The 19,492-nt window shown below is 37.7% G+C and overlaps 1 protein-coding gene across 5 annotated transcripts in view; it reads right to left on the bottom strand.

Annotated features, from left to right (window-relative positions):
• Positions 1-19,492, bottom strand: part of AP1S2 (adaptor related protein complex 1 subunit sigma 2) — a 29,838-nt gene that overhangs the window by 10,118 nt on the left and 228 nt on the right. For all 5 annotated transcript variants that reach the window (XM_023740679.1, XM_023740678.1, XM_023740676.1 and 2 more), the window contains exons 2-4: positions 17,132-17,310; positions 10,528-10,636; positions 9,782-9,919 (exon numbers count right to left, since the gene is read on the bottom strand). In XM_023740679.1, the coding sequence (XP_023596447.1) occupies positions 9,782-9,919; positions 10,528-10,636; positions 17,132-17,310 (426 nt within the window). The remainder of the gene's footprint in view (positions 1-9,781; positions 9,920-10,527; positions 10,637-17,131; positions 17,311-19,492) is intronic.

Raw genomic sequence — 19,492 nt, 5'->3', positions numbered from 1 at the left:
AGGTTTCTCTTTGTCAGCCAGGACTGAACCAGTTTGAATTGGTTTGAAGCCCTGAATTAAACACAGTAGAGAGGAATCAGGTATACCTGTTCTCACAACCATCTACCTACCTAAGAAAAAACTACAAGGCAAAAGCCCCATTACCTGAAAAATTCTGAGATATTCACCATACTAGGCTTATGACTCAAAAGTAAAACCATCTGTGAATCTGTAATAAAAACTGGTGAAGTAGCAATTACCTGAAGGCTTAAATCTTGAGATAAGATATGTTTAATAATCACAAAGCACTAAATTGAGCAAGTGCTTCCGTAAACTGGTAGTATTGAACCTAAGATTGAAAACCTCAGTCGTGATTCTCTGTCTCGTACACAATATTGTAAAAGAGAAGATAATCTGCATTTAATGAAAAGTAAATATAAGTAAGGGTAATCTGAAGTTACCACTCTATTTTTCATGTAAAGGCACCTCGTCTATTCCTTGCACTACAAAATAGTATCCTCCATCCTTCATGTTCTAGAATACTGTGGTCGTTTTTATGCCCCTATTAAATTCTGAGTCAAAGGATGCAAAGTCCTTACTCAACTCCGGAACCCTATTCCTTGTGTTGAACCAAAAGGGCAGCAGAAGAGCCAATCTCACTGAGATCTATTTTTAGCAATGAATAAAAAAGAGAAGAATCCACACACTTTACAGGGCACTTTTTACATGACAGGGCTCATGGTGTCAGAGCCTTATTTCATGAGCATTTGTGAAGCACTAAGAAACTCAAGTGAATTTTTTTTTACAGAGTAATATGGCTGCTCCAGAGTTTAACATCTATAAGGGCCATGAGCAGGCAAGTACTTCATTTTATGTGCTAGAACTTTTTTTCTGGTAAATTCTAGATTTATCTTCTGGAGCAACACAAAGCCTACTCTTTCATTCACACTGCAGCATTATTTCATTAAAAAATAATAATAATGACACTAAATGCAAGCTGTTTGACACTCCTAAAAAAGGGAGGAAATCTCAAAACATTTTCAGAGGTTATACTGTTACGGTTGTTAATGTACTGCTACTAGATCTTTTCCCACTTGACACATATACCTTGGGTATCTTTCCATATTGGCACACAGAAATCAATCTTATTTCTTTTACAGTTACATTATGGTTTCACTGTATGGTTGTACTGTAATTTCCCTAACCTATTTCCCACTGATGGACATCTGGGTAAGTTCCAATGGCTTAGTACTGTGCCAAGCACGTGTCTTGGTGCATTTGTATATTTGTTGGATACTACATACTCTTTATAAATTTGTCTTAAAAACAATGATGAGGATAACTTAACCACACCTTATGACATATTTTTACACAAAAACACCTACGTCTGCCAACTGCACCCTCCCCCTGCAAGGTATTTCTGTAAGCGCTGCTGTGCCAAATTTTTTTTTTACACGTTGCTGTAAAAACAAAATTGGCATAGCATGCTTACAAAAATACCTCGTGAGAGGAGGGGGCAGTTGGCAAACAAATGTAAAAGGGGCACATTATTTGCGTAAAAATACGGTAAACTCTGCTTGAAAACCATTTAGTTATAAAATACTCAGGACAATTACATTCTCTGGCAGTTACTCTTACTTTTTAAATAAAAGGCAGAATAATTAACATAGGAAATATAAATTTAGGCTAATAAAGAAATAACTTTAATCATATTCCATCATGGTTGTATTTTATTTACCCTGGTCTTCGGTCTTCCTTTTGCATCATAAAAGGAAGAGTCCTATCTTGAAATACTCTGAATTCAATCAGGGTTTTCAGAACATCGAAGATTTCTTGGAATCTTAGCATTTCATATACTCCAATTCTAAATATTGTTAGTAGGTAAATTCTTTAAGGCTAAAGGTATGAAAGAAAAAAAGAAAAGTCTAAAACCCGTTGCCATAGAGTTGATTCTGACTCATAGCAACCGTATAGGGCAGAGTAGAACTGCCCCACAGGGTTTCCAAGGCTGTAATCTTTACTGAAGCAGATTGCCATATCTTTCTCCCACAGGGCAGCTGGTGGGTTTGAATCACCCACCTTTGGGTTAGCTTAACCACTGCACCATCAAGGCTCCTTAAAGAAAAGTCTATATATGCAAATTATGGTTCTTTAAACTATTCCTCCTTAAGATAACTATTAAAACCCTAAAGTGGATGAAAAAATCAGCAGAAAAGTCAAGTGTTCTGACTACCTACAGGGCATACTCTATTCTGTTCCCCAGTAAAACTCAATTACCTCAACAGAAGTGAACAACTTTCTTTGTTGTTGAGGAAATTGAATTATACAGTAACATCCCACAAGCTTTGCTGTGGATTAGGTCCTAAAGTAAACCACAGATTACCTCCCCAGTCCCTGGTTATCAAGCAAAGGTAATTTTGTGTTCTTAAGCGCAGTTCGTGCTTTCTTCACAATTTTCAGGGTTGTTTTTTCTCCTGCTTTTTTTTTAAATTCATTTTCAACCAGTTATGTATGCTCTGCACTGTATGTTATACTGAAAAGGTGGAACAGTCTATAAATGTAGATGGAATCTATACATTCCAAAGTGTTAAGTTAAACCAGGGTTTCTCAGCCTCCATACTAGTGACAATTTGGGCCAGAAAATTCTTGATGTAGGGAGCTGTCCTGTGCATTCTAGGATGTTGATCAGTGTTCCTGGTCTCTGCTGACTAGATGCCAGTAGCACCCCTCCCCCAGTTGTGACAACTAAAAATGTCTCCAGAGATTGCCAAATGTCCCCTGGGTGGGCAAAACTGCCCCTATTAAGAACCACTGAACTAACTGTCTAATGGTCTCTGGTTGGAGGATAAGATTATGCTATATAGTCTGCTGTTGTGTGCCGTCAGGTTGATTCTGACTCAGCCAAGAACTGCCCCATAGGGTTTCCCAGGCTGTAATCTTTACCAGAACAGATCATCAGTCTTTCTCCCAAGGAACACCGGTGGGTGAGAGCTGCCGACCTTCCCGTTAGCAGCCAAACACTTAACCACTGCGCCACCAGGGCATCTTATATTATATAGTCTGCTTGCCTGTATTTGCTGATTTTTCTATACTGGGAATTTTTATTTTTTAAAAAAAGATAACAGAGGAAACAATAAAAGAATATATAACAGGGAAAAAGAATCTCTCAGTAGTGGGAAAATAAACTCAAATCCTGAAAATTTTCAGCAAGTATTTCGTAAAGAATAAAAATGACCACTGACAGTCTTTGTAGAGCCCTTTGCAGGCCTGATCCTAAGGGCTCAGAAATCAATGAGCAGGTCAGGACCAGCATCCAATGAAATACAGTAGAATGAAAAATGTGAGACTGTAAAAGAAGAAACAAGACTAAGTATCATTTAATAAACTTTTATTTTCAGTTCATGTGTGATATAAAAATGTATTTACTACTGTGGGTTCTAATAAAAAAAATTTGAAAATCACTGATTTACAGTTACTGAGTATTTTAAGTTATTCCAACTTTTCATTATTATAGAGAGCCCAGAGTAGCAAGAGCTGGCTCAAAATAAGTTAGAAATGAAATAGGAATCTTCAAAATTCTGACTAACAGACCAAGAAAAAAAACTCAAAACTACATATAGCAAAATAATTAAAATCTGAAAACCAGTGGCCAAGGACATTGGCCAAATTGTTTATTAAAGAAGGTAGAAGGCAAGATTAATTGTGCCTGAAAACTTTTCTTTATTTTTTATTTCAAGCATTAGTATAACTAAAACTCACTTATCCAAAATTTTTTATAGCAAACCTCAATCAAGTTTACCTACAAAAATTTAAATATACTGGCATTAAAAAAAAAAAAGACTACTTCCTTGCTAACTTTTAACCCAATTTAAAAGAAAAAGGTTTAGGCTTAAAGATTTTAACATAAACAGTGGTAATTTATAAAGGAATTACAGGAGTTTGCCCTAAGAGGACAATCCTAACAGGATTTACAAAATACTTTTTACTGTTAAATGACGTTATTGTACTTATTTGAATACATCCAAATGTTTTAAAACAAAGATATTCTAGAGTTTGTCTAGCATATCCAAATATTCTTAACTAGCAAGATTTGACTTTAAAAATGCTCTATATTAAAAGGTAAATTAAATACTTTAAGTACTTATTTATTTAAAGTAATATTATGTTACAAAAGCTCCACATTTTTAAAGAAATCCCTTTTTTCTCCTAAGGTTCTTACCTTTTCATTTTTATGGCAGTCCCACAGATTTATTATCACTTCCATAAAGACACTGCATAGTTCGTAAGATGTATCATGCAGCCACGAGCACTAAAACAAATCAATTTTGGCAGCACTAATTCTCTGTAGAGCGCCATTTTCTAGACAAGGCAGATTAATAACTGCAAATCCAGTAAATATATTCATGAAGTGGATCATCTCAAAGTAGAAACAAACTCATGAGTTTAATGCTTGCTTTTGGTACCTCACTGATTTTCATTTCATAAATTACTTTAATGAGAAACAATACCAACAGCAAACAGCTCAAAGGAAAAAGAACCCCACAAATTTCAAAGTGATGCTGTTAGTATAAAAAAGAAGGGTTAACATATCCCAAAGCGCTGAGCAACATCATCATGCATCTGCCGCTGAGGGTTAAAGCCCAAGGCCCAGGATGTCAGTATTTGATCTTCATGGACCAAGCAAGGACTTGAAATCATTTCACGTGCAACAGTCTTGGCATAACATCCCATTTTATCCATGCCACAAGAACGGTAAATTTAGTAGTTACCAATAAATAAGTTGGGGGTCAAAGGGACTAAAGTCTTAGACTGCTCTTTATCATAAGACATCCTCAGACAAACCTCCCCATTCTTCATTCTGGCTCTATAAAATTAAGGAGCAGAGAAAAACCGGTCAGTGCCTGGCTTTAAAAGGAAAATGCATGCTATATGTCCTGTCATTACATGTGTGTATTTATAAAGCACATCCAACTGCATCACTCATCCTCCCAAAAAACATTTAATTTCAGATAAGGTATTTAATCGGTGGTGGGCAAAAATATTCCAAGTGTCGCAAAGAATATCAATTTAGCATTCTCAGCGTGTTACAAGGAGCTCTGGTGGCATAGTGGTTAAGCACTTGGCTACTACCCAAAAGGTCTGCAGTTCGAACCCACCAGCAATTCTGCAGGAGAAAGATGTGGCAATCTGCTTCCGTAAAGATTACAGTCTTGGAAACCCTACGGGGCAGTTCTACTCTGTCCTACAGCGTCGCTATGAGTCGGAATGGACTCGACGGCAGTGGGTTTGGGTTTTAGTATGTTGCACTTTTATAGTTTAAGAATCAGGCTTCCAGTGCCATGTTAAGGAAACATGTTTTAAATTCCAACACTCAAACATTAAAAATTGGATATGGACCAATTTCTGGGCTTCACCTCCCAAATCTGATTATGTATTCATAAAACCACATACCAAAAGGAATAAGCACACAGTTCAGTCTGGAAAGGTCAAACTGATTCCTGTTTACAAAGTTATTAAGTAAAATTAAAAAGATATCCTTACTATTTAATCACAATGCCTGCTGCTATTTCAGCAATTTTTAGTTAAATACACATTCATGTAATTTTCTCATTATTGACTATAATACGCTAGTAGAAAATCTACTTTACTCACTGACCATCTGTCCTGATCACCTATAAAGTGAAGCAATACCTAATGTTTATACCAATTCGGCAAAAGTGAACTTTTTAATTTTCTGAAGAAAAGCCAGGTTTTTTTAGAAATGTTTGTTTCAAAAAGTAAAAAAAGAATTGAAATAAAAATCATTTTGTATTTGCATATACCTTTAAGCCACCACAGGTATTTTCACTACAAGTTCAAATTCATCTTTGGCTGATCAGAAATAATCAATTCAAGAAAAAGACCGACACTAAACAGAAAAATCATGATACGTGAAAAGCTAGATTAAAATCAATTAGGACTTCTACTGTAAATTGAAGACTGCATTTAGATAAGGATATTTACAGCTATATAAAATGGCATACAATTTTAGAAGCAAAATCATTTCATGACATAGACTAAACGAATACTACGCCCTAAACTATAAGAACAAAAAAAGCTACTATAGATCCGGGCATTTTGAGACTGCCAACCAGAAATTATTTGAAAAATATTATTTATATCTACATATCTAATAAAAGAAATTCCAATTACTAATAATTGGGACAATGAAAATTCCCAGCCTAAATAAAAAGTAAACGGTGGCGTCAGCCTTAGGAAATCTACTCTGTTCAGTACAAGAAAGTTTCTGGGAGAATTATCAATTTCTGAGAAACACAGAAACTGGTATCAAAACAGAACATTTAAAATACACATACCAACACAACACAGGAATGGGGCAAAGAGCAGAGCGTTAAGATCGCGCATAGCTCTGCAGTCTAGCAGATCTGGGCTTGGCGTCCTGGTTTTTGCTAACGAGGTGGCCTCAGACCATTCACTGGAACCTTATTTTCTTCACTTGTTAAAAAAGACCAACTATAATCTTTTCATGGCTGTTGCATGGGGTGCTTGAAGCAAACAGTGCCTCACATACAAAATGCTCAGTAAACAGCGACTAAGCGTCAGTTATTTTTTATTGTCATAATATCTATAACTAAAGCTTTTTTTTAAAACCAGCTTGTGCAGTGCCTTTTCTCATCTTATTCCCTTTTATTTCTCTGAACATAATATTCAAATACTCTCCCAGAGATGTAAACATGAATCATGTATTAACATGTAAGTGAATGCCTTTTAGCTATCTTAGCATCTCTGGATTTCTTCCGACATAAGCTGATGACGGGAACAGAGCCATCTGAAGCCTTACCGTTCCATGCAGATTTTAGCCTGGCTTCTTAAAGACCTTAACCTGCAATGTTTTCAAACTCACTCTTCACTCAGAATGGACCAACCACCTTCTGCTCCTCAAGACCGGAATGGCTAAATTAAGAAAAATGGTTCACCCAGACCATTAAATATAAAATGTCTTAAAATGTACTCGATAGAAGCTACACTGTGGTTTGCCTACAAACCATTGTAAAGGCAGCCACAGATGAATAATAGAGCCAAAGCGCTCTTCTAAAGACAAGGAACTGTAATTAACAGTAGTCACTTTGTTATAAAACAATGATGAGGAGTCAGGAGACTGTTACATGGCACTACAGTCATCCTATGCTTCTCTACCCATTCCTATTTTCCTCGATTAAAGATATAAAAATACTACTTCAAAAACGAAGATAATATAACATTACTGAACATTCTGATCCAAGATTCTATAGAAGAATCTGATTAAAACAGGGAAAATACAGAACAGAATTTCAAATTCTCATAGACTTCAGACTTCCTAGAGCCAGGAAGATTGGATGAACCCCCAAAAGTATTGCCCTGAGATAATCGTTAAACCTTAAGCCAAAAATATCCCCTGAAGTCTTCTTAAAACCAAACAATAGTTTAGCTCAACTAGTAAAGCATGTCTGACTTGAGCATTGTGCTCTTTTAAGATCTATCTACATGAGATCAAACTGACAACACAAACTCAAGAGATTAGATAGGAACCTCAGGGGGCAGTGAGTTCATGTTAATGAGGGAGGAACAACTCAGAAAAGGAGGGTGAGAACAGTTGTACAACCCGAAGAATGTAATCAATGTCACTGAATTGTACATGCAGAAACTGTTGAATTGGCATAAATTTTGCTGTGCATATTCTCAAAAATTTTTTAAAAGTAAGGAAGACAATACTTACCAAGGGAGATAAATACACACAAAAAAAAATATGAACCTATAATAACTTTCCCTCCCCTAGTACATTACTCAATACATGCTAAACTTATTTTGTCACATTGTAAAATCTATAGCAATTTTCCAGCAGTATTTAAAAAAAAAAAAAAAAAAATCCAGGCACAAGGAGATACTGGTGCCCCAAACAGTACTCTCCAGAAAAAAATATATATATGTACTTAAATTAAAAGCCAGACTTGTAAAACGCACTTTTAGAAAGTAACTTTAGAAATGTTTTAAATCAAATGCAACTGAAAAGATTTAGGAAGTTGGGGAAATACCAGGTTCTAACATAACAGAATATAGTATACTCTATAATAAACCCAAAAAAACCAAACTCGTTGCCGTCAAGTTGATTCCAACTCATAGTGACCCCACAGGATGCAGTAGAACTGTCCCATACGATTTCCAAGGCAGTAAATCTTTACGGGAGCAGACTGCAACATCTTTCTCCCGCGGAGCAGCTGGTGGGTTCAAACCACCAACCTTTCAGTTAGCAGCCAAATGTTTTAACCACTGTGCCACAAGGATAACTACACGATCATTAAATGACAGTGCACTCATATTTAATATAAGCAGACTGCGGATGGTGTCATCTCAACTTCGAGCAATTCCCACAACTGACCAGAGAGCAGTCCCCCCACCACAAAGGCCAAGATTTAAAAAGTTATGATGGAGAAAAAGAATTTTCACTCTCCTTATTCATTCCTTTAACATGACATTTCCTTTACAACAGAAGTGCTTTAAAAATTGGACTTAAATTCTCCCTTAATAATATAGAGGAGCCGTGGTGGCTAAGTGGTTAAGAGCTTGGCTGCTAACCAAAAGGTCAGCAGTTTGAATCCACCAGCCACTCCCTAGAAACCCCATGGGGCAGTTCTACTCTGTCCTATAGGGTTGCTATGAGTCAGAATCAACTGGACAGCAACGGTTTGGTTTTTTGGTTAATAATGTAGAAGAACTCATAAATACATAGCAAACAAAAACAAGCTAAAATAAACTGGAAATAAAAAAACATACTTTCAATGCTTCTGGAAAGTGAACCAGTGGGCCAAAATTATTCAAGACCTTTTACATACATACATATGCGTATGTATGTAAATATATATACATATATATAGTTAACACTTACCTTAATGAAAACACACTGCATTGGTTGTATTTACTAAGCCCTTCTCATGCAATGACCTTTCTACACGATAAAGACCACAATTATCACTAAAGCATAATTCAACTGGGTACCTGCATTAAGGTATTGAATTAAGATATCGCTAAGTTTTTAGAAAAATGGTAGTGTTAGTTATGAAATTTCAAATTTCACAAATCTAAAGCACTTAAGCATCAAATATACAATTAAACCAGGATGACTTTGGTAATTACAAACAGAAGGGGGGTGACATCTAGGTAAGAATGTAGAAGATTGACAGAATACGGTTTGTTATTTAAAAGAAGAGCAAGAAGTACAAACACTTCTCTTTTTAGTTAAGCTAATGCAAATCTAAAGGGTACTACAAAGAGTCTAATTATAAAGCGTCATCATTTGCTTAGCTATGTGTGCATTTACTGAACATGAGGTGAAAATGTGAACCAATTTGGAATGAAAATGCCATAATCTCGGAGTCAACTTTTGATTATCCACACTAATGAAAAAGGAGGTCATCTTAAGTAATTCCAAATATTGGATAGTGTTCTCAAATTAGTGTTACCTTTGATAAATCTTTTCTTTTCTTACTGTGCCCACTAAAGGTTTAGACTCTAGTGTTTTGGGCTCCAAAAAACAAGTCATCAATAAGAAGAGGCCGTACTGACAGACCATCTCCAAGTGAACCATCCACCAACAGATAACTGAGTTGATGTGACTGATCGCAGATTATAATAAATAAACTGCACGTGGATACTACATGCCAAGCATGCTTTGGAGTAATTTCTGAAAGTGTGAGAAATGACCGAGACTTCCCTAGCAAGGGCAAAACATGCTAGTGCCAAGTCGAGAGAATGACTAGTAGCTTACCTCCTGCAGTAGATCTGCCTGCTCAATTGCTTTGAGAACATTTTTCTTGGATGTTTCCTGAACTTCCCCTCCCAAAAGAAACTCATCCAAAATAAAATACGCCTTCTCAAAATTAAAGATGATGTCAAGTTCACACACCTGAAAAGCAAAAAAGTGCTATTAAAATTTAAAGCAGCAAGCTTCCCGACTATGAGGAGGTCAATGAAATCTGAATTGGCTGTCTTCACTCTTTCTAAAAATGGCAATCATGCTCAGTAAGCATCGGTGATTTAGCAGGCCTCAGTTTCACATCACAAGTACTTAAAAACACAGCATCTAAAGCTAAGTTAAGACCTGACTCCGCATGCTCCCCCCATGGGCAACGTCATCATTTTCTACCCACAAAACCTGATCTTTAAACACATATTTCCTGGGCATTGTGATTATAACTGCTAACCAAATTTAAATTCTATACAAAGCCCTTCCAGAATAGTAGTATGTTTGCACTCGGATTCCTTTCTGTTTCATGATCTTCAATCTCATTCTCACCCCCATAATTAAATGAGGAGGTCTGTAGGATCAAGAAATTCTGGCAGTTAATGGAACAGGCACACTGACAAGAAATTGTCATTCTGTCGGTCTCAAAGCTACTTTCAAATGGTCAGAATCCCCCAATCAAATAATAAGCTTGTTGTAGAAAAGACTAAAAAGAAAATAAAACACTACGGCATTTAATTTCTTAAAGCAAAAATCAAAATACTACTCACACTGCCAAAGTACTTGTCAAGTAGTTCCACATAGCGATGAATTATTTCCAGGGTAATTAGCTCATTGTCCTGATCCTCAATAGCACAGCAAAAATACAGACTAGCATATCTGTAACAAAACAACAGTAGAAAAAATTTTACCCTATAATCACGTTTTCTAAATGTATTTCATATGCTATTGTGCAAGTCCCTATGCTCATAGTTTATTTCTTCTTTTACAGCAGTACAGATTATTTTTCTCCTAGACTATAAAAGTAATAAATGCTTACAACAGAAATTTTGAAAAGTACAGGCAAGCAAAAAGAAAAAAAAAAAATCATTCAACCACACTATGTAGAAACAGTAACTTATTCTGCTATTCTTCTTTTCAGGCTCCTTCCTATGACTATTTTAAAATATAGCTGGCCCAGGTTTTTTCTTAAGTTTATTTAATTAAAACAAAATACATCCTGTGATGAATTCAAACTACAAGTAAACAGGGAGGAACGTAAACCCTCTCATTGAAGGACTCACTGACGATACCGTCAAGTGATGTCAATGTTTTTGAACTTGCACACAGAGAAGAACATTAAGTCATAAATGTACATACAATGTGATGAGCATTCAAAGCAAACCCACCCATCTACCAGCACCCAGATCGACAGAGACCACTACTGAAATCCCTGAAGCCCTTTATACACTCTTCCAGTCACACCTCCCATCCCCAAGAACTACTATCTTGACTTCTAACAGCATAAAATTGTTTTTAAAAGGTTAGTTTTCTATAACACAGAGGTAACTAATGATTTAGACAGAATCCTGGTCTTGCAATGTTCATTTCTAATTAAAAAATAAAATCAAATAAAAAAGGTTTCTAGGATTGTTGAAAAGCTGCAAGGAAACAGTTCCAAGTTAGTACAGAAGTTAGTGAAAGCGAACAGAAAGTTCCGATCGCTTAAGGGAAACCAAGACCTGTCCTCAAATTTTCCAAGTTCTATACTTGGACTGAAGGTTAGGCTATTTACCCTTGAAGAAGGAATAAGGCTGGGAAGCTCTCATATTCTTCTCCAAATTAGGATTCCAACATCATGGGACTAGGTTATGCTTAAGCCAAGGAAGCCAAACTTACATTCTAAATTAAAGTCTCAGTTGAGATTGTAATTTTCACTGAGGAACATATAAATGATTGTCAAAAAAAAAAACCACAATGGACAATTACTGCTTGTAAAATAATATATAGAAAAGCACACATAATCTGTTTTGGGATTGTAAATATTGCTAATAATTTCAAATATTCCATATTGCTCTCCAATATGAAAGTAATTAGTATTTACATGTGCTGTTGTTGTTGTTAGGTGCTGTCCAGTCAGTTTCAACTCATAGTGACCGTGTGACAGAGTAGAACTGCCCCCATACGGTTTTCTTGGCTGTAATGTTGATGGAAGTAGATCACCAGGTCTTTCTCCCGCAGAGCTGCTAGGTGGGTTTGAATTGCCAACCGTTTGGTTAGCAGCTGAGCATTTAACCATTTGAGCCACTAGGGCTCCTTTCAGTATTTATGTAATACTCTATTAATTTCAATATTATCAAAAACATTTCATCTTATTTCAACAGCAGATACTATCGTTCTCAATTATAAATGAAAAACAAAAAATGATGCCCAATACAGGGCCTACAAACGGTAGTACTAAGACAAGAAACCAGATCTTCCACTCTACAACTCAGACTTCCCTTGTCATACATATGCCTTTTTGGGTGTCTGTTCTACCTGACTTCCACATTCATTACGTTATTTTAAATGGTGGGTCTCCTGCAGTCTTATACAAAGTGGGCAATCAAATGTGTTCATTTATTACAGTGAAGGGAATAAATCTTGGAGGACAGATAGGGCACCACCTCCAACTTGAACAAATTGTTTCCTCTTTCCCAGCACTATACTATGTTTTTGTTTATTTGTTTAAAAGATAATAGGATATTCAAACTATCTTCCCTAACCCATACTCACCAAATAGAACTGTGAATTTGGGGAAATTGATCCAAATGATATGTAAGATCCTCTGAATTAAAAAAATTAAACATTAAAGGAACTGACAAAAATGATAGGTATAACTAGCTGATATCAAGTGTTAAATAACTCCATTACACAGAGTGTACTAATATTCCATCTTGGGTAAAATTCCTCTTCTATTTCTTCAATGCTACTGTTAAATATACAACCTAATGGGAGCACCATCCTCGCTCCTCCTCCACAGCAGTGCCCTTACTGACGAATAAGCAGCACTTAAACACCAGGAAAAGGGCTTCAATTGTATGAATCATTCGGAAACATTAATTTAAGAATTATCAGGACTGATGTGCCTAAGCACCAACTAGTAATATTAAAAACAAACAAACAAAAAAAACCGGCAACGCTGTCTGAATGTTTTCTTTCTCTCAGAACTGAAAAAGAGCCATCAAACTAAGGAATTCTTTATTGCGGGTGAAAATCTAACTATCAGGATTGTAAGAACATAAAGAAACAGAAGCATAACAACAACAGGTGACTTCATTGAGTCCTCACTGAGTGAGGGAGTAGATGTGAGCTAACAAGTTTTGCAATATTGTAGCATTTGAGTCCTGAGAGAGCGCGTGTTATTGTTTGCATTCACAGGAGACCAAAGCTTGAGTAACCTGCCCAGGGTAAGCGGTGGCACAGAAATTTGACTCCAGAGCCCAAGTTTTTAATTAAATACTATAGCCAAGAACTACACCTGGCACAAAATGAAAGCATACTCAAAGAAGTATTTTGGAGTCCTGTTGGCGCAATGGTTAAAAAAAGCTTGGCTGCTAACCAAAAGGTCAGCAGTTTGTATCCACCAGCCGCTCCTTGGAAACCCTACGGGGCAGTTCTCCTCTGTCCTACAGGTTCGCTATGAGTCGGAAACAACTGGATGGCAACGGGTTTGGTTTTTCATAGCCAAGAACTGCACCTGGCACAAAATTAAAGCATACTCAAAGCAGTATTTTAAGAGCTTTGAAGAGGGAGAGAAATAAAAACTGTCATTCCCATTTCGTAAAAGATTATCAAAGAACCTGAAGTGTACTCCCTATTTTTAGAACCAACTGGTTTTTTAAAAATTCAATAAGGAGTTCATTTTGTTCTCAGTGCATATTTGTAAGACTGAATCTGAAGTAAAATTAATAATGGACTAGTAAGAAAAAAGGTATGTTTGGGTATTTTTAGCACAGTGGATTAAGCTTACTCTAATTACTGGCACTCAGAGAACATCTGAAAGTGCCTATTCTTACATTCAAAACACATGACTTCTCTGCAGTCGGCTAAATATCAGCTGACTGTTGGTGAATGTAGCTAAACTGTTCTCAATACCCACTGGTATGTCATTAAAAATTCTTTGGTTAGTGAAGGAAATCAATACAGTAATCGTCAACAAATTCTCAAGCTGGTCATTTGGAGGTGTATGCATTTTTTAATAAGTTTTAAATGACTTTAATCCCGTGTCTCTTCCATAAAATACTGCACGGGCTAGGAATCAAAAAAGCACACCAGCTTCTACCTTCGGGGGATCATCAAGCGTATATTTATTTTAGAGATGAGGAAAACAAAGGCAAAATGCCTTGTTCAAAGTCACCAAACTAGCGAATGGCACTAACAGGGTCTAGAACTCAAGTTCCCAGATTTTCAGTCTGTGTTTTCATGATACTACATTATCCTCACCCCTCACCTCCACCTCCCGCAAAGGGGGAATTTGTATGAATACTCAGGATGAAGAATACGGATGAGACCGCTTAATGAGCACATAAAGGTCACTTGCTGATATGAACAGCGAAAGTACTGGATCAGAATTTGTCAGGAGTTAAATGGTAATTCTCTTGCTTAAAAGCTCTTCTCTTCCAGCTGGGCTAGAGAAAACCAATCATCTGTTTATACCAACAACGACAAGAAATGCCCTTAAGTAGCTGAATAGATGAAGTTTTCAGTACAAAGTGAGGGACAGATATAGAAAAATACATTATAGGTTGCACGTTTTGTATGTGAATGATAGCTTAATAAATCCACCTTTCATTTACAGGAGCTGGATGCAAGTATCAGTTAGGATAGATTACCTTTTATAGATTTTAAAAGAAAGAGCAGTGGCCCAATTTGGGGCAGGCTTAGTGACAAGAAACACCAACTACTGCTTTCTCTTCGGCAGCTTAAAAGCCCATTTCCTTCAGCCACAGAACTCATGATTCTTGGGACTGATTCCCTTGTTGGTTATTTTCCTCCTCCACATGGGGGACTCCTTTCCCTATCTATAAATAAGCTTAAGTCCCCACTCCTATGTCTATGGGAGTGGTGGTTACCACCTCTCCTTTCCTTCACAACAAAGCTCTCCAAAATAGACTACACTTGCTGTTTAAATTTCTCCACCTCTTCACACTTCATCCCATTACATCAAGAATTCTGTCTCTACTCCACTGAAAACGTTCTGGCAAAGGGCATTTTGTGAAATGCTCACTGTAAAATCTAATGGGTTCTTTCTTCATTTTAATTGTACTTTATGTGACATTTGGCACTGGTGAGCCCATTTGTGAAACTCTCTCCCCCTTTCCTTGACTTTGCTGACCACACACTTACTCTCTCTGGTTCTCATTCAACTCTGAAGGTCCCTCTGCCTGCCACCTAAATGTTGGTGATCTAACACTTGAGGCCTAATTTTTCCCCAGACTTCCACGCCTGTATCTACACCTCATCAAACTACTGTTGTTGTTCGGTGCCGTTAAGTCAATTCCAACTCACAGCAACCCTTTAGGACGGAGGAGAACTGCCCCCATAGGGTTTCCAAGGCTGTAATCTTTATGGAAGCAGACTGCCACATCTTTCTCCCATGGAGTGGCTGGTGGGTTCAAACCACAGACCTTTTGGCGAGAAGCTGAGCATTTAACCGCTGTGCCACCGGGGCTCCTTTAAACTAGGCATCTCCAAATGGAAGTTACACAGGCATCCCAAAGCCAATTTGTCCAAAAACAAGCTGAGTTTTCTACTTCACCATTTTCCAAAGTCAGCAGAACCAGAAATGTGGATGTCACCCTACTCCTCCCTTTCCTTTACTGCCTTCCCCACTTCCAGCAGTCACCAAGTCTTAATCAAATTTACCGCTGTAACAGCCCTTCTTTCCACCTGCTGAGCCTATAGCCCTTGTCTTCCTTGAGGACTTGATCATAATATAATGTTCTAACTGATGTCTCAGCTTACACCCGCCTCTCATCCAGTTTGTTATTACAATGAGCTTTTTTTTTTTTAAATTATGCTTTAAGAGAAAGTTTACAATTGAAGTTAGTCTCTCATACAAAAATCTATACACACATTGTCATGTGACCCTAGTTGCTCTCCCTATATTGTGACAGCACACTCCTGCTTTCCACCCCGAATTTCCCGCGTCCATTCAACCAGCTCCTGACCCTCTCTGCCTTCTCATCTCGCCACAATGAGCTTTTAAGAAATGCAAATCTAATCTTTCATCCTTATTTAAAACTTTTGCCTACATGATTAAGGTCTGAGTTCTAGCCCCAAGTCAGTCACTAACTAGCATAGGACCTTGAGCTTCTTCTCCCAAATTCTCCTTTTCATCCAACAAGCTTTGCTTAATAGCAGTGGTTTTCAAACTCCGGAACTGTCTCGTGTGTAGAGGGCAGAGGTCAAGTGAGAGGGGTACAAGATCCCCGCGATGGATTTCTCAAGAGTAGGTCCACTTCCTCTTGTTTTATTTATTAAGTTTCCACTACTGGGGGTGGGGGAAGGGAGCTGAAAGAAAAAAACTCTCTTGACTAGGCTATTCTATCTCCCAGCTCTAAAACTCTATGATTTTCCTATGATCTTTCTCAACAAGTACTAAATCAAACACTGGATACAAAATCATCCAAAGATTATTAAATTCTACTGTTAGAAGGGGAGCTGATAAAATTTAAAAAACTGTGTCGATAATCGCCATTTCTTCCCCTGCCATCTCCCCCACAAAAAGCTCCATCCATACTTGGAGTGGAATAACCAGACTTCTCTTCACCCCTCTTTACCTCACTGCATCCCATACTGTTCCTTCTCTGCACACCTCTCATAGAAGAGACAACTTTTATTTGCAGAAATGCACATCTTAAACTCAGTAAGCTAGTCATAAAGAAACAGAAATGGGGAAGAAAGTTAATGTCCTCCCAAAAATGTTCTGTAAAAGAAGAAATTTTTTTTCAACCTGCTCAGAACAATCTTGAGAAATTTACCTTAAAGGATTGAAAACAGGTTCTGATATAAATAAAGACTATACTACTTTCCATGTAAAAAATATTAAAGGTAGCATAAATTAAAATACTGACCCTATTTACCTCAGCAAAGAACTGAATTCACTCAATTTTTCTACAATAACTAAGCATAATCATTTCTGCCTTTAATTATATAGTTTTATAACTTATTTCCCTGCTTTTATCACTTTAGACTGAGTAAGTCATCAAATACAAAGCTTCACCTTAAACCTATTTCATTTAAATATTAATCATTATTTATAAATGTCATCTCTTAAGTCTGCAATTTTCACATCATAAATGACCTAAAATTTGATTGTTATTTCAACTTTCTGCTAAATAAAAATCATACCTTTTGTAAACAATCTTCAGATCTCGCCACTCAAGAAAGCTGCACATTTTAGGTTTACGTGCTAAAACGGTTTGAACAAGTTCCCTTGTGATCTTTTTCTTCTCTTTGTCTGATAATGGGACATACCATTTCTGCAGTCGAAGCTTTCCCTGACGACTAAAAAGCAACATAAACTGCATCTGTTAGGGTAAATAAAACCAAGATTAGATGCAATACTTTGATTCAATAGAGTTAAGATTAAAATTACATGCTTTTTTAGAGAAGCGGTGGGGGGCGGCGGTGTATTTAACAGACAATGACTAGTAGCTATCAATATTTCTATGCCAAATAAAATAGCAAGAGATTCTTCCAGAAAGGTCTTCTTACTATATGCAAACCTCCCCACCCCACCCTATTCCACTTAAGTTTGGAAAGCAGGACATGGAAAAGAAAAACAGTTCAGTTGGAGTGAAATTTTTGAAAGAAAAAAAGAAAGATAACTCTTGTCATTTAAAACACTATTTTCTACTTGTGCTATATGTATATCCACGCTCTCTATGCATCAAAGAATTGTGGACATCATTTGGTTTACATACATTTGAAATAGAAGACCTACTATTTTTCACCATGAGGCCATCCAGCTCCAGGCTGAATTCCTTGCAGACAAGGCTGCTATCACTTAGAATGCGCTCTTCAGTTTATGCTAGCATATTTTAAGCCAAATTTAACAATCTAAAACATTCACCAAAAAAAGGCTCCCATAAATATGTTTTTCTTAATAAAAGCCTGACTTTTAAAGACCTGTTTTCACCTCATTTTTTAAAAAATCCAACATACATAATGCACACAATAAAGAACAGAGTGAATGTAATATTACGAAAGAGAAAATAAACCTTAAAAAAGCCAAAAGTAGTAAGAATTACACATATTGAGACATTACATGAAATACTTCATTTAAAAACCATCAAAAATAGCATCTACAGAATGAGTGAATGCTGAATTCTAGTGTATCTGATACACTATTTTGTGCATAGTTATTTGGTATCTGCAAAACAACAGATGTCGATTCGTCTACGTGTTTAACTTTTAAGGGACCCTAGGAGCCCTGGTGACGCAGTGGTTAGAGCTCAGCTGCTAACCAAAACGTCAGCAGTTCGACTCCACCAGCCGCCCCGTGGAAACCCTATGGGGCAGTTCTACGCTATCCTATAAGGTCGCTGTGAGTCAGAATCGACTAGGACAGCAACGGGTTTGGTTTATTTGGTTTTTCTTGTAATTCCACCGGTCATCTCAAATGCGAACAGGTAAGTACCGTTTCAACAAAGGCAATTTAAAGGCAGAGTTCAGAAAGATTTCTTTTCTTTTAACTATCATTTAAGTTCCTTTAATAGTATTACTGCTGGTATATTTCAAACCTGGTTTTCAATACCATACCATCTTGAATATGAACATGAGAAGACGGAATTTACTCAATCAATTTAGAATAAAATGAGCCCTACATTTTCAAAGTCGCTAAGAAATTATTGTCATTTTTTGTAATAATCCAAAAAGGTATCAACAAGATATTTGGAAATTCATGACGCGTCAATTTTAACTTTAAAGTTAAAATCGGCTTAAAGACGCAAACCAATTTTATCTCACTTAAAATCCTTCACTAGCACAAAATATATGAACATTATTCAGAGATATCCAAGTGCCTCCCAACAAATCCTGCATGTAGCGGCATTCGAAGGCGCAGCAAGGGACGCATCAACTGGACTACACTGAATACAAACCCGTTACCAGAACTTGGAAAAGAATGGACTCTATTTCCCAGAGCTTGGCGTCCAGGAAAGGTGGGGGTCGGCCAGCGATCGGAGTATGTGCTCAAGGCTGTCTGCAGCAGTCTCGTATCCGCCCTGCCACTTTACAGGACAGATAATTTACTCTCCCTAAAGTATTCCTTCCCTCGTTAAAAACCAGTGCTCTGATTTTGCCGCAAATCACACAGTACAATTCCTCGAGGTTGGTATTAAAAACAATGGGCTCTGCCGCGGAGCGGGCTCGGAGCCAGCGTTCCCCGGGTCCGGGCGTCGCCGACGCCCCCCCATCGGGGCCACACTCCATCCACCGGCCGCACCGGGGCGAGGAGACGGCGAGGAGCAGAGCAGACAATGGCATTCGCCGCCGCGCAGGGGGCGCCAGGGGTCCTCGGCTGCGGCCCCTCCCCAAAACGCCCCGCAAAACTTGAGGCGATTCCCAAACCACAGGTGCCGTGGGGCCGGCGCGGCGGCGGGAACCGACCCCTGCAGCCCGGGCCACGGAGTGGAACCGAGGCGCGGACGCCAAAAGAAGTGAGTTGTGGAGCGCGGCACCCGGGAGGCGCCCCAGCGGGCGCGGGGT

The sequence above is a fragment of the Trichechus manatus genome, unplaced genomic scaffold, assembly GCF_000243295.1.
Source record: "Trichechus manatus latirostris isolate Lorelei unplaced genomic scaffold, TriManLat1.0 scaffold00162, whole genome shotgun sequence".
NCBI lineage: Eukaryota > Metazoa > Chordata > Mammalia > Sirenia > Trichechidae > Trichechus > Trichechus manatus.
Note: the sequence above shows the minus strand (reverse complement) of the source record. Positions and strands in the feature narration are given on the sequence as shown.